General features: G+C 32.8%; 1 protein-coding gene across 2 annotated transcripts in view; it reads right to left on the bottom strand.

The window, feature by feature from the left end:
• LOC117316570 (coiled-coil domain-containing protein 112-like) overlaps positions 1–15,693 on the bottom strand; it is a 56,605-nt gene extending 40,912 nt beyond the window's left edge. The window contains exon 1 of one of the 2 annotated variants that reach the window (XM_033871215.1): positions 15,610–15,693. In XM_033871215.1, coding sequence (XP_033727106.1) covers positions 15,610–15,678 — 69 coding nt within the window. In that variant the 5' untranslated portion in view covers positions 15,679–15,693. Of the gene's footprint in view, positions 1–1,430; positions 1,483–15,609 lie in introns of those variants that run through there. The other variant, XM_033871214.1, reaches the window with a different exon arrangement.
• Positions 15,694–15,981: the final 288 nt, after the last annotated feature.

Raw genomic sequence — 15,981 nt, 5'->3', positions numbered from 1 at the left:
CAACTTACATTAAAATGATTAAAAGGGTCCAATATATATTCCTTTCCATAATTCCATGATTAAATGAGAAGAATTGTGTAGCAAACACACAAATTATGAAGTTTTCTTCATCCGAAGCGAAGAAGAGCTCAAGCAGACAATACTGCTGGTAATGAAAGTAGAAATACCCCGTGATTTGCTGGTTAATACAAAAATGGATTACCAGCTATGTCCTACAAGCAGAATACAATAAAATCTGTATCATTTTGTTCCGTTTGAAATGCTCAAGACTATTTTGTATCAACCTTTAGGCAGCCATTTTTAAAAACGGCTAGAAAAGTGCTACGACATGGACATGTATTTTGTGTGTTCTATACCGGATAATACTATATATTTGTGTCTATGACATACATATGGGATATATATTGCATAAATGATGCGTAGACATCGTTGTAATGACCTGTCAACCACTTAAGTGTTTTTTTTCAAGCATATTTCCTTGTGCCTGGATTTCAGGTTCAAGCTGCATCAAAGAATTGGTGCTTCGGAAATAAGAGGTCGCAGTCGGCAAAATCATATCCGATAGAAAGAGCCAACCAGCGGCCTCTTATATGGTCAGATAAACCTTCTCGAGGAGAAGACTTTGCTGCTATATTTGAATGGCATTTTTGTTTGCCAGTCTTTACCACGCTCAGCTGGAGGGGTTGGCTCAGTGGTATAATTATGTTATAGGAGTACACAAATCCATCATACAGGCAAGTCCCATTGAGTGGTGTCGGTAATAGATGCTAAAACTAAACATAAGGGCCATTTGTCAGCTTCTTTAGAAATACAGGTATCGTATATGGGGGAAAATAATTTGAATATGAATTTTATAAGTAAAAAAAGCGTCAGGTATTTGCTGTGATATATATCTTTATACTGTATATCTAAATTATCAATATATGACATTATGTATTGTCTTTATTGTAGGTCATATAAAGGTGATGTCACAAGTAAAACAAGCTACACCTAAACCAGTAGTCTTAGAACGGGCGGTGGATCGGGAGTAAATCTGCCCTTGGTACGGGACCGGACGTAAACCAAAAAACCCATCATCGCCGCGATCTCAAAAAAAGTAGTTTTTGTGATTAGAACTTATATTGGAATTAACATATATGTTTACTTAAAGAGTGGAATCGAAAGAGAAAACGATGTGTTTGAATGATTGAACTTCCGAAGCAAAGGAGCGAAAACATGATGCTCCTTCGTCATCGTGTTTTCGCTAACTCGCGTTTAGGTCGAAGGAGCGATATTGGAAATTTGGCCCTAACGGAACACCTTACAATTACGACATGATTAATGTTATCCTTTGCACTAAATACAGTCTACTCTACTGTAAGACAAGCCCACGAGGCAGGTCAAGGAGAAAAAACATGTTCTCAATGAAGGAGACCCTAGATGCTATATACCTGTTTGGCAGCCATGATGTAAATAAAGAACTGGGCATTCTGATTGGTTGATACGGGAATGGTGTGGGTCATTTCTTGTATGCTGAGCCGAACTCGTGCTTTTCACCCGAGCCCGAGCTGTGGATATTTTCGTTTTTCTCTTTAACGGATTGACTGATTTATTTCATTGGAAATTGTGACTTTTTTGTAACCGAGCCTAAGATCACCGGACTAGCCTGGCTCGCCATGTTTACACCGACCCCGTACTAAGGGCAGACAACTCAACCGAGCCGGAGCTTTGTGTAGATAGGCCTACCGAGCTACAGAATGTATGTGCATTGTCAATGAATAATACCTGACAATGGGTTAAATTAAAGTTTCTTTAATATATTTTGATAGGTTATGAAAACAATTAGTCGTATCATATATTTAAGTTATAATTACGACAGATATGCAATTATTATATTCTTGTTTGTAATTAAAATTCACACGGTATTTTTTATCAAACTTTTGAAGTTAGAAAATAATAAGTATACAAAGTAATTATTACTATATCATAAAAAAAAATCTTTTCAAAATAGGATAACAGATTTATGCAAACTTGGGTTTAGTGTTTGATTCTGAACGACAATTCTCTTGGGCATCCTGCTAATTATGATTAGTTATCATGCTATAATTACTGACATGATTAATTAATCACGACCCAGCAAACACAATTACGTTTTTACAATGTTGTGACAACGTAAAACTTAGGTTTCGAAAACGTTATATACTTTCGTTAAGGCAACGTGACGCTGTAGACTCCCTGAGTCGGCACGACGAATTACCCAAATCCACCCTACCCAAATCTACCCAAATCTACCATTATATTCCACACAAATCAATATATATTACATCAATAACGTATCAAAACGATGTTTTTGACATTTTTTTAATAATTATTACGTACGGTCTTTGTCGATTGGTTTAAGAATCAATATTAAGTAGGGGTTACCTCCCTTTTAAGAACTTTACTAAATACTATTGAACCTATAGAATTTGACCTCCTTACTTGGATGGACATCTATTGAAGCATACATAGATATCAAAAAACTTTTGTTTCTAGGTAGGTTGTGTAGAATGAAAAGAAGTAATTTAACCAGTAACATTTTTATTTTAAGATGTTTTTTGTATGAAACAAATGAATGTGTTCAAAATGGTTATATACCAGATATGTTAAAAAGTATGAATTATTTGTATTCTTTAAACTGTTACTAGATGATGGTACATTTCCTAACCAAGAATATTGGAAAAAATTGTTTCCTAACCAAGAATATTAGAAAAAAATTGTTTATGTGTGCAATCGTATCTATTTCTGATATTGAATTTATTTCATTTTTGCATTCATTGTCAAAATATATGTTAGTTCACATTTTACTGGGAGGCTCTATGGCTTATCCATTGGAAACAGCTATACTAGAACAGTTCAATACAATATCTCATATAAAGTATATGCTTGACCTGTACGATGATCATCATATTCAAATCTAGTTCTTCAAAATAATCTATAATTTTGCTCATTTTCAAACTTAAACTAATAATCATACCATTTATGTTTACCAAGTGTATTATCATATTGCCATGCATTTTCTGTAACATATATGTGTTTTGAACATTGTTTTGTTATTATGTCATGCTCTTCATTTTGGAGGAAATAAAGGCAATGATAATAATAATATAACTTTACTAAATACTATTGAACCTATAGAATTTTACTTAATACTATTGAACCTATAAAACTTTACTAAATACTATTGAACCTATACAATATATTTATATGGATGTAATTGCGATAATATAGTTCATTTTCGGAAATAAATTTATTTTTTTTTCTAAAGGAAATTAAATGGAATTTTCAATAATTGGTTAAAGGTGTTGTAAAAATAAATATCACTAGATTTTGCGTAAATTCGAGGCTTGCTTGGCACTTTTTAAAAAATATTGTTGGCCCTAATAAGGGCCGTTTGTGTTAGTCCCGAAAAGGACCGTTTTGGATGGCCCTGAAAAGGGCCGTTTGGTGTCTTCAGCAGCTGGCCAGTAATCTTCTTATTCTAGATGCGTACTTCTTCATTCCCGTATTGGTGTTTGGAGTATCTGTGGTGGCGAGATGGACTTTATCCGTGTGGTAATCTTGTGGGTATTTTATGTCTTTTAATGTGACGAAGTTGTTACCATATTTCTTCTGTAGAAGTTGGTTTATTCTTTTTCGTTGCCGGTCAAATGACATCTTTGTGAGGCTGGACATTTCTTGGCGCTGGGCTCCCTCGTCAGAATTTCTGCAATGTATACATTTCGTATGCCAGACGCGATGAACTGGTCAATTAATTGAGCTATGTTGTTGAAGATCTCTTTGGGGTATGAATCTGCCGCTATTTCATTTCCTCCGATGTGGATGAATGCCGTGTCGACATTGCATTCTAATGCTCTCTGGAGTAATGCGCTGTCCATTCTATCGCTTCGTAGACCTCCTTTCCAGAAGAAGTGTGTACCTCCTGGTGTCTCTATGTCGTTGTTGCAGTATCGTCTCAATCGCTCGATGTAGCTGCTGCCGAAAAGAAGTGATGTCATGTTGAATTATTAACTAGCAATGGATACAGCGTCAAATAGGGGCTTCTGATATATACTGGTCTATGATCTTACGAAGCTCCGCCCTCTAATTAGATGGGCGTGGCTTGAACTGCAATTACACCAATCGCGGTGCGTCTGCGTAGCCCAAGACATTTTGTAGGTGTCCCGCCCACGTTTATCAGTTTTTTAAGGATTTTTAATTATTATTCCGTAATTCGTGAACGTACAATTGCATTTTTTGATTTTGTAAAGTTTATTATATCAAACGATATTAGTTTCTGATAAAGAAAAGAACAATTGAGAATAGATTTATTTCGAATTTAAAACAATAGATAAATATTGAATTTAAAAGAATTTTATTGCTAACAATACCCAAAAGGACTGGGCGCAAATTCAAATTCACAACTTTTTAATGTCCTCTCCGTAATACAACTATACATATAACTTATCAATGTCCTCTCCGTAATACAATTATACATATAACTTATCAATGTCCTCTCCGTAATACAATTATACATATAACTTATCAATGTCCTCTCCGTAATACAATTATACATATAACTTATCAATGTCCTCTCCGTAATACATATAACTTATCAATGTCCTCTCCGTAATACAATTATATATAACTTATCAATGTCCTCTCCGTAATACAATTCTACATACAGTATACAAACTTAGCAATTTAATTTACTCTCAAAACAATATATATAGCAAACATTAGACCAGTATTAGAATACTCAGATAAAGTTTGGGATAACTGTACAAAAACGATTCCGATTTACTTGAATCTGTTCAACTGGAAGCTTTAAGGTTTATAACAGGTTTAAATTGTCAATTACGAAACAAAGCTAGTGATTTAAATTATTCAAATTACGATAAATGTATGGATAATTTGGTTGATGACTGTTCCTGTATATGGATGTTAATATTAAAAACGAAATTCATTTCTTCTTCCAATGTCCACTTTACTTTAATATTTGACATCACACCATAACAGTTTATAACCTACTGCCAGCTGATATATATAGACTCTTATTAGTTCTTATCTAAAAACGTTAACGCTTTCAAAATTATAAGTAATGTAATATTATTATGTCTATATACTCATTTAATATTTATATGAAAGTTATATCAATTGAAAATACATCATATTTTCCTACTTGATACTAATTTTGTAATACTCATATGTTCATTAAACTGGAAATCTATAGGAACAGACTAATAAAAGCTGAGCCTGTTGTCCAATCCCCTTTGCCAACACCAATTGTATATTCTGAACTTGTAAGATTGAACAACATCACAAGAGGAAATAGAATAGGTAGTATGTTACAACCAGAACGAAATAGCAAATGAGTTCCATTATTTATTTAATTGAAGCGACCAACAAATCTCATTTATCTAATGCATTTATATCGACATGAAAATTAATCTTTATTTTAAATATTCAAACTTTTGATTGCTGACTATATCTTATATATTCAATCAATAAAATTTAAAAAAAACAATTCAGTAAGAGATAGGAATGTAAACCTTGTACAAACAGCAAGTATACATGTTTGGCTATCAATTTTCTTGTAAAAATTGATTATGATTTTAGTTGAGCGGCAAATGTAAGCTTCTGCTAAAGTTGAAAACAAATGGAAATGCGGTTGTTTTGTAATTCATGTCTTCTTTTCAAACATGGATGCAAACTTATATCTACACAACTCCGTTCAGACAATAACGCGTGTACCTGACTGCGATCGGGTATACCGCTAAACAATCAGCAGGTGTGAACATTTCGGTCCACGCTCGTCCACCTGTCACAGCATCACGGGGGTCTGTGATTTCGAGTATACTAATTGACACGCGCATATAATTGTTTCTGATTTGATGCATGTGTATGGTTTCACGACATCAAATATATCCCGCCCAACTGCTTTTACTAGTAGCATTTAATAGAAGCTTGGGTTTGTAATTGAATTTAAGGTGTTTGTTTTTTTCAACAACCAATCAGAATTCGTATTAGAGAACATTACCTATATAACAAATAACTTATGTCCATTTGTGCAACACATCTTACCATGCCACGTGGTAAGAAAACCAATCAGCCTAAATGGCCATGCGGTGACTGTAAATTGAATACGCATGATACTCAAAGTTTATTGTGTGAATCTTGTGATATTTGGTACCACTCCAAATGCCAAGCTGTGACGGCCACGCAGTTCGAGTCTTTTTCAATTTCACCAGAAGCGTACATCTGCCGATCATGTCGCTCCAATGGATCAGAGTTCGACTACCTGTGCGGTCTTACAAGACTTAAATTGGTAAGTCAAATATTCATGCAAATTAGACCGAGAATATAAGCAGATGTACAATTCGTGTTTTGTTTATTATTGTTTCCTATATATAAGTATATACCGCAATATTAAATAAATGTAAACAATACATACACTTTTTTTAATGTATGTGAATTCTATGATCACCTGCTTATAATCTCGTTCAATTTCCCTTTATTTTAAATGTAAATGTCACTTAATACATATCTTGTAGAAACTGTCTTTATAACTGAAAATGTCTACTTATATATGTGTCCCGTAAAACGTATATTTTAAATGTAAATGTCACTAAATACATATCTTGTAGAAACTGTCTTTATAACTGAAATTGCCTACTTAAATATGTGTCCCGTAAAACGTATATTTTAAATGTAAATGTCACTAAATACATATCTTGTAGAAACTGTCTTTATCACTGAAATTGTCTACTTATATATGTGTCCCGTAAAATCTTTTCACGTCGCCCCACATATTTGGCAAGATAAAACATCTGAAGAAAAGTCAATTCATTTCCATAAATTTTTGGCAAGCAAGAAACGTTCCCAAATCAGCAGCTTTTTTATGGCCTCAAATGTTGAGTTTCAGTGTCCGAGGCCAAAACAATCTTGCGGCAAAAGGCCATGTCAACGCAAACGCGTGAAATCATCAAAAACCAGGACATAGAAAAACTGTTGAAACCAGACCATTTTCTTCATGGGCTAGTTCAGTATACTGACTTGACATTGACATTTTAATTATTTATAAATTTTGCATTTTTTCATTTTAGTGGTAAATACAAATAAGTAGTCAATTTCAGACTCGTCACCTCGTCAGGTGCACTTGCGTAAAGTGAGAACTGAAATATGTCTACTGTCAATGACAGTATTGTATTTGTACATTTTAGAGCGTGTATGTTTTATATATATATATATATATATGCATTGTATTTGTATCTAACATGGTTTTTATATATGTGGAATAGATTCTGAGATTTACTTTTTATACGTATATTGTTGTTCGACATATTTTAACAATATTCGAAATTAGTTTAAACAGTATTTTAATTAACTCAGAGACAAATATACAAAATAACGCATAATTTGCAAAAGGATCTGGAAACAAGCTTAAAGTTTGTATCACTCAATACGGCTGTCAATTAAGTTTCGATTGAACAAGTGTTACAAATATACTGCAATGTAAGCGAAGCTTCATGTGTAAAATTTACAATTTTCACTTTCCATAGTTTTTGTTTGAGGACGTGTAAGATTTCTATTAAGGAATTTTTTAAAGTTTGTCAATACTTCTAAATTCTTGAGGTACCGAGTTCCATAATTTTACAGCTGACGGCAAACAAAAAAGATGCTTTATAATAGTTTGCTTTTGTCTGAACTGATGATCAGTTTGTCTGGTTCTATAATCATGAGGATCTGAGTGTAAGGAAGGTACAAGTGTGTTTTATTGTGAATGATTTTGAGATTAAAAAAAAAAATTTTCTTCGATCTGATAAGTTTGTCCCAACATAAGCCTTTATATAACAGTTCTATGTTAACAATTTTTGTAGCACTTGTCGCTATCCTGCCAGCTTCAATTTGAACTTGCTCTATTTTGTCTATAAGCTATTGTGGTAGTGCATCCAAAACAATATCAGCTTATTCTAATGAAAGATATATATAGAGTCTGTAGAGAGTTTCTATCAAGAACATATTTCAGTTTCCTCAGTGTACCTAAACGTATGAAAGTTTCAATGTGGTCAACCAAGTCAAAACTAGAGGACAAGTATACAACAAGATGCTTATGAGATGTCACATTAGATACGACTGTATTGTTCATAAAAAATATTGAAATGTACCGATTAAATACATAGTAATTTTATGAATGTTGGTAAAAAATTATGTGTATGTAACAATTGGATTTTAACATTTTTTAACATTCAACAGACGTTTATATTTACATGTAGGCTTTGCTTAGAATTATAGAAGACTTTTGTCTAAGAATTATTTCGTGGAAATCTACTATTTTTATACATCGACTTCACGAATTGCTTGTTATATAATCAATATTCTACGTAATAAATTGTCTTTAAATTAACCAGGTCTTTGTTGTTCCTTGACATTACATGCTACTGAAGTTAGAGTGTTTGTGTACATTATATCGATTCATGGTGCACTACGCGACAATGATGCACTAAAAATTGATTTAACAAGTTCACGTTCCCAAATTATCAGCTGTAAGTATGATTTTGTTTGATTTACATAGTAGATTAAGGTAGATTTGGGTGGATTTGGGTAGATTTGGGTGGATTTGGGTAGATTTGGGTAATTCGTCGCGCCCCCCTGAGTCGCGACCAGTTATCGTGAAAATTTTGTTGTTTTTCGACATTTTGTCGAACAAACAATCTTTAGTCCATGAGAAATGAATATAAAGAGATGTATTGTAATTTTGGTACCATTTTTCCGATTAGACGACAGATATTTCAGTCGCTAATTCCTATTGATTTGTGATGTTGACAGGACCAGTTATCGGGGTGAAGACAAAACCCGGAGCCCCACTCGATTTGCGGTGAAAAGAAGTAATAGTAGAAATAAACGACAGTGACGCCTGTAAATAGAATCACTTTATAGAGCTACGTATAGGCTAAATGTATGTCATTATACATTCGATAGATGTCATAATGGGTTCAAAAATATTAGCTAAAACGTTTACTTTAACGATTTTATTTAATAGATTTTGTTTTCACAAGGAAAAGTCTCTTTTAGATACTTACAATTTTTTCTGCGGTTCACCGAATAGCAGAAAAATGTTGTCTGTACGTTTCTGGTATTCATATTCTTATTAGGTAATGCACATGTATCAGTATAGGGGGCGCTCAAATATGGAGAGCGTGCAGCACGTGCATACGGGTAGCACGTGTATCGGTCTAGGGTAGATTGGTCATTCTAGCCCCGGACACAGAGCCGTACAGATATATGTGAAGCTTTCTGTAAATATTTTTATAGATATAGAATGTTTTCATCTAGCCTCTAATCACATAGGATAAAGATGTTTGGATTTCAATATTTGGAAATACATAATTCATTAAGATAGGATATCATATTCGACATATACTTTATGGCGCGGGAAGGATGTCATAATTAAATATTTTTGCCTAGGCAAAATTATTTTTGCCTAGGCAGAAATCGAATTTTGCCTAGGCAAAAATAAAATATTGCAGAAATATTTTTGCCTAGGCAAAAATAATTTTGCCTAGGTAAAATTCGATTTCTGCCTAGGCAGAAATAATTTTGCCTAGCCATCAATTGAATATTGCCTAGGCTGAAATATTTTTGCCTAAGCAATATTCGATTTTTGCCTAGGCAGAAATAATTTTGCCTAGGCAATATTTTATTTTTGCCTAGGCAACAATATTTAATTATGACATCCTTTCCGCGCCATAATACTTAGGATTTATATAAAATATGGTATTCAATCGCCCAAGGTTTTCCAGAGTTTTTCCTTTAAGGAGTTTTTCGGCATAGCCGTATAATATTCTTTTGGCCCCGGATATGACGCGACAGGTGGCGTTACTGGTCAAGATAAAGTATGTGATTGGTCACTGTAGCGGTCAATGCAAAATGCAGATATGCAGTTAAAAACGAAACAATGATAAGATTGAATGCAAGCTGAATAAGTGGATGTATCTTTTCAAATGACACATTAATGAAATTATATTCCTGATTCAAATGCAGTCTTATTATCACCAAAAATGATTCAAACTGATCTAATTTTGTTATCTGTGCTGAGACACATTAGCTCGTTGATTTATTTCACCAGCAGTATTACATTATAACCACCAGCATTAAAACTATGCCGTTTATCTTTTTCGGCATAGCCGTCTAATTTTGTTTTGGCCCCGGATATGACGCGACAGGTGGCGTTACTGGTCAAGATGAAGTATGTGATTGGTCAATGTAGCGGTCAATGCAAAATGCAGATATGCAGTTAAAAACGAAACAAAGTTAAGATTGAATGCAAGCTAAATAAGTGGATGTATCTTTTCAAATGACACATTAATAAAAACATAGTCCTGATTCAAATGCAGTCTTATTATTACCAAAAATGATTCAAACTGATCTAATTTTGTTATCGGTGCTGAAACGCATTAGTTCGTTGATTTTTTTTTTTTTGTATTTTTTTATTTTTGAAGCATTTTCATCAACAACATATGATGTACATAATAAAATAATTCATTCAAACAAATTCCCTTCCGTTAATCATCATCATCATCATCATCATTCATCATCATCCAGCATACACATCATCATCATGTCATCCGGACACATCATCATCATCATCATGTCATCTGGACACATCATCATCATCCAAAAACACATCATCATCATTATCCAAATACATCATCATCATCATCATCATCATCATCCAAAAAACACATCATCATCATTTTCCAAATACATCATCATCATCATCATCATCTTTCATCCGCACACATCATCATCATCATCCAAAAAACACATGAACATCATCATTTACCAAACACTTCATACTTCATCATAATCATCATCATTGTCCAAGCACATCATCATCGTATTTCATCCAAATACAAACATTATCATCATCATCATCAAAACACATGCATCATCATCATATTTCATCCAAACACATCATCATCATCATCATCATCATCCAAAAAACACATCATCATCATTATCCAAATACATCATCATCATCATCTTTCATCCGCACACATCATCATCATCATCCAAAAAACACATCAACATCATCATTATCCAAACACTTCATCATAATCATCATCATTGTCCAAACACATCATCATCGTATTTCATCCAAATACAAACATTATCATCATCATCATCAAAACACATGCATCATCATCATATTTCATCCAAACACATCATCATCATCATCATCATCCAAATACATTGATCTTAAATCTCATTCATATGTTGCTTTTTTATGAGAGAGAGAGAGAGAGAGAGAGAGAGAGAGAGACGGGACTTATAATGTAATGAAATTTGAATTGAATGTAAAAGCTGGATATAAGATATACTAAATAAGACTATGGCCTAGTAACAACAAATGACAGAGTATTAAAAATGCTATAATTTGACATATCATAATACTTATTTTAAAAATGAAGAGTCCTGGGACAGACTGTCAGGGTCAAAAAAGGGGGGGGAAACCAAAAAAAAAAACCCAAAAAAAACCCACATAAATCAATAGAACTAAACATACATATTGATAAAACAGAAAATAAACACTTTTTAAGCTTTTAGAGATCTTAAATAGATAATATGTTTTTCCATTTATTCCAATCCAGATTAAACTTTTCAAGAAAACAAACTCCCTTTGATGTTGCTATACATTTTTTCAGATTGTGGTGGTCCTTAATTACATTTATTAATGCATGTACATTTAAAGAGCTACTGGAACATCTGGTTTTATATATGTAATGCTTAATAACCATGGTAATTTCATTATCAATACTGTTATACTTTCCAAGTGGCAAAAATCCAAAAATAAATGATTCTTTATTGTAAGTGAACGGGATAACTAGTGCATCGAGAAGTGATTTCAAAACTTTGCAAAAAAAAAACTTTTTCACATTCCCAAAAAATATGAATTATTGTTTCAGGGTGCAATTGACAAAAAGTACACAACGGACTTGTAACAATGTTTGCTTTAAAAATAACTGAATTTAGAGTTAAAATATTGTGCAAGATTCTAAATTGAAACCACTGAAGTTTTGAGTTATTTGTTACTTTAAAAGGTATGGAAAAGATATTTGCCCATGTTGAATCTGTAAAACAAACACTTCATTCCACTTTTTTTTCCTGTAGCAATTTCTGTATTTTTTGAAAGACTTTTATATATAATTTTATTGTCCTGTTGTGATTTGAGAAATAAATATATATTATGTGGAATATATGGTAATATCAGGTCTTTATCCATGATCTCCTGTAAATGGAAGTTTTTACGGATAGAATTAATAACACCCTGATATTTAAGAAAGTTTGTTTGTACATTGTATTTCTGAGTAAATTCGTTGAATGTATGAAACGAAAGAGTATTCGAATCTTTTAACACATCATTAACTACTTGAACACCCTTCCTAAACCAGTCTTTATAGAAAACAGAGTGTCCACCAATACTAATATGTGGATTATGCCATAGTGGACTTTTTAGAAAAAAGAGTTGTTGATGTTTCGTATTAGTTTCTGATGTCAATAATCTTTCCCAAGCTTTGAAAACATCGGCCCAGAATTCATTTTTACATTGTTTTTGACATAACCTTATATAATCAATCCCAAAATTTATGCAATAGTTCCAGTTAAACAGATTGTTGAGTAAAACCTGCCATTTTCTTATACATGTATTATGGAGTAATCTTTTTAACCATCCTAGCTAGTTTAAGGGAATCAACAAAGGCATAGATATTTATCATTTTTAACCCACTCTCTGAATACTCCTTAGTAATTACTTTTCTCTTCACCTTATCAGCTTTACCATTCCATAAGAAATTAAAAATAATGGTATTGAGTTGTTTCAAAAAGGCCGTACTGGGGTTTGGGAGTGAAATAAATAAATGGTTAAATAGAGAAATAAGGAGGGATTTAATAATGTGTATTTTACCTATAGGGGTCAATATCCTTCTATTCCAAATTTTAATTATGGATTTTAGTTTAATAAGTTTTTTATCAAAATTAAGTCTAGGTATTTCATGTAGGTTGACACTAAAATCTATTCCTAACAGTGTAAATTTCTCCCTCCCCCATTGTAGGTTAAGATCAGGCAGATATGTTTCATTACTATATTTTTTACTCCCAATCCAGATTACTTGTGTTTAATGTGTATTGATCATGAGCCCAGATATTTGTGCAAAATCGTTTAATTCTTTAATAGATTCTAGCAAGGAGCTCTCAGATCCATCAAGAATAAGAGATGTATCGTCTGCATACTGAGATAGAAGTATCGGAATGTTATCAACGTTTATACCTAATATCTTTTTGTTATTTTTTATTCTAATCGCTAGTATTTCTACGCAAAGTATGAAGATATACGGTGCAATTAGGTCCCCTTGTCTACAACCGCGTTTAATATTAAAAAAATCTGATAGATTACCACCCTGATTAATAGTTGAAGAATCCCGAGCATGAAAAGTTTGAACCCATTGCCTAATACCCTCCCCAAATCCAAAAAAATTAAGAGTTTTGTCAATATATTCCCATGAGACTGAATCAAAGGCTTTTTGAAAATCAACCATAAGAAGCATACCTGGAACATCATTTACCTCTGCAAAATGCATAATGTCATAAATTAATCTGGTGTTTTCTCCAATATAACGCCCGGCCAAAAATCCTGATTGATCATTACTAATAAGCTTACCCAATACAGACTTAACTCTATTAGCTATAACACCTGAAGCAATCTTATAAACAATATTTAAAAGAGAAATTGGTCGCCAATATTTTATAAAATTTCTAGGTTTTTCCCCTTTTGGTATACAAGTAATGATTCCCTGCCTTTGAGTAATGGAAAGTTCCCCTTTTTGATAACCAAAATTTAAAGATCGAACAATAAAAATACCTAATTGGTTCCAGAAACACTTAAAAAATTCAGATGTAAAGCCATCTGACCCCGGGCTCTTGTTATTTTTCATTTTACTCAATGTTTTCCCTGCTTCTTCTACAGTAATGAGACCCTCTAATTTCTCTGACTCTTCATTAGATAATTTAGGAACATTACAATTATGTACAAAATCATTTATATCAATATCACTTATACAATCTTGAGCATCATATAGGTGTTCATAAAATTTCTTAATTTCATCTAAAATCTGAAACTGATCTGTTATTATTTCGTTATTCTCTTTTTGAATTTTGGGTATAATTTTTGATGTATAATTCCTGTTTTCTAACTCAAAAAATATCTGGTTGGTTTCTCACCTTCTTCCACCCATTTGGCTCTTGATCTAATAATGCTACCCCTCATTTTCTGCAGTCGAATTTCTTCTAGTTCTTTCTTTTTTCCTAGCAATTCATCTAATTCAGTCCCTTCTTCTAGTTCTTGGATAGTCTGTTTCAAATTTTCCTCCCTAATATTTTGCTGTTTTTTCAAATGACAAGAAAAAGAAATTGTCTTTCCCCTGATTTCCATTAGTAGTACATCTAGAAATAATTGATCATCAATTGAAAATTGCAAATCAAAATCTGATACTGTAGAGATAGAATTTAAATTGTAAACAGGCAAACAGTATTTGGTTTTCACTTCATCAATACAAGTGTTAACCATGTTAAGATAGTCTAAATTATGTAAAAGATAATTATTCATTTTCCATAAACCCTTTCCCTTCTTAAAAGTGTTAAATTTTATACTAATTTTCGGAAATGAGTGGTCTGACCTATAACCGGAATCTATTAAAGAATTTTCTACACTAGGTAACATTTCTTCTGAAACAAGAAAGAAATCTAACCTGGCTTGTTTTAGTGGGTTACTTTTTCTCCATGTATAACGTTTTGTGTGCTCATGATGTTCACGAAATATGTCAACAAGAATATAGTTTTCAATGATTTCTAATAACCTTTCCCGAGCTTTAGGATTATTTATATTTTTATAACTGTCATAATCTATAGCAGGATTCAAAACCAGATTAAAGTCACCACATATCACAACTTTGGAGTTATCAAACTCATCAATAGTATCAGTAATACAGTTATAGAATTCTGGACTGTCATGATTCGGTCCGTAAATATTAATAAGTGTTATTCTAGAGCCTTCAATAATGATATCAATAGCTAAAAAATTTCCAGAATTATCTCTTTTCTCTCTGATAACCTTGTACTCAAAATTAGTATTGATAAGAATAGCAACCCCTCTTGCGTTTGATTTGTATGAATTAAAAAAACATTCAGAACCCCATTCGCTTCTATAAATACTTTCCTTATCCTCGGTGAAATGGGTATCTTGAAGACAGAAAATGTTAAAACTTTTACTCCTTAAGTACGACAAAACATCTTTTCGTTTCGTAAAATCCCCAAGACCCTGACAGTTAGAACTCAATATGGTAATATCATTTGCAGTGAGAGCAAGTTATAAGTGAACCTGTAATTATATAAATGTCGTAACCCAGCCTACATACGTTCACCGCCTGACAGAAATCATTTGAGGACACGAAAGACATAGTCAAAAGAAGTGACATAAAAGAGTAGAAGGGAAGAAAGAAGAAAACAGGTAAAAACATACTATAGGTCTTAGTCAATAGCAACCACACCACTTACACGCTCCGTGAGACACATTTCTCCGCCTCGTGTAACACAGCTTCCAAACAGGAAATGAGATAACTTCATCTCGGTCAAACCGATTCTTATATATTCCCTAAAGCGTCCAACCAGGAAAGCGCCCGGCCGACTGGGACTATAATATAGTGAAACTACTATACCGGACTTTATTTCCGGACTGGTATAAATATATATATGTTAATTTGATCGTTCCAGTAAATTGTATATGAAACTACCCATATGGAGTTGTACACTATCAGGAAAAACTGAATTAAAGGTTTTTAATATGATCGAAACTTTTTGTCATAAAAATCATTTCATGTATTGAGATACACGTATACCATCTACACATGTATCGTGTAACAGCACATA

This window comes from Pecten maximus, chromosome 18 (assembly GCF_902652985.1).
Source record: "Pecten maximus chromosome 18, xPecMax1.1, whole genome shotgun sequence".
Taxonomy (NCBI): Eukaryota; Metazoa; Mollusca; class Bivalvia; order Pectinida; family Pectinidae; genus Pecten; species Pecten maximus.
The sequence above is the reverse complement of the archived record's forward strand: the minus strand, read 5'-3'. Positions and strand labels throughout refer to the sequence as shown.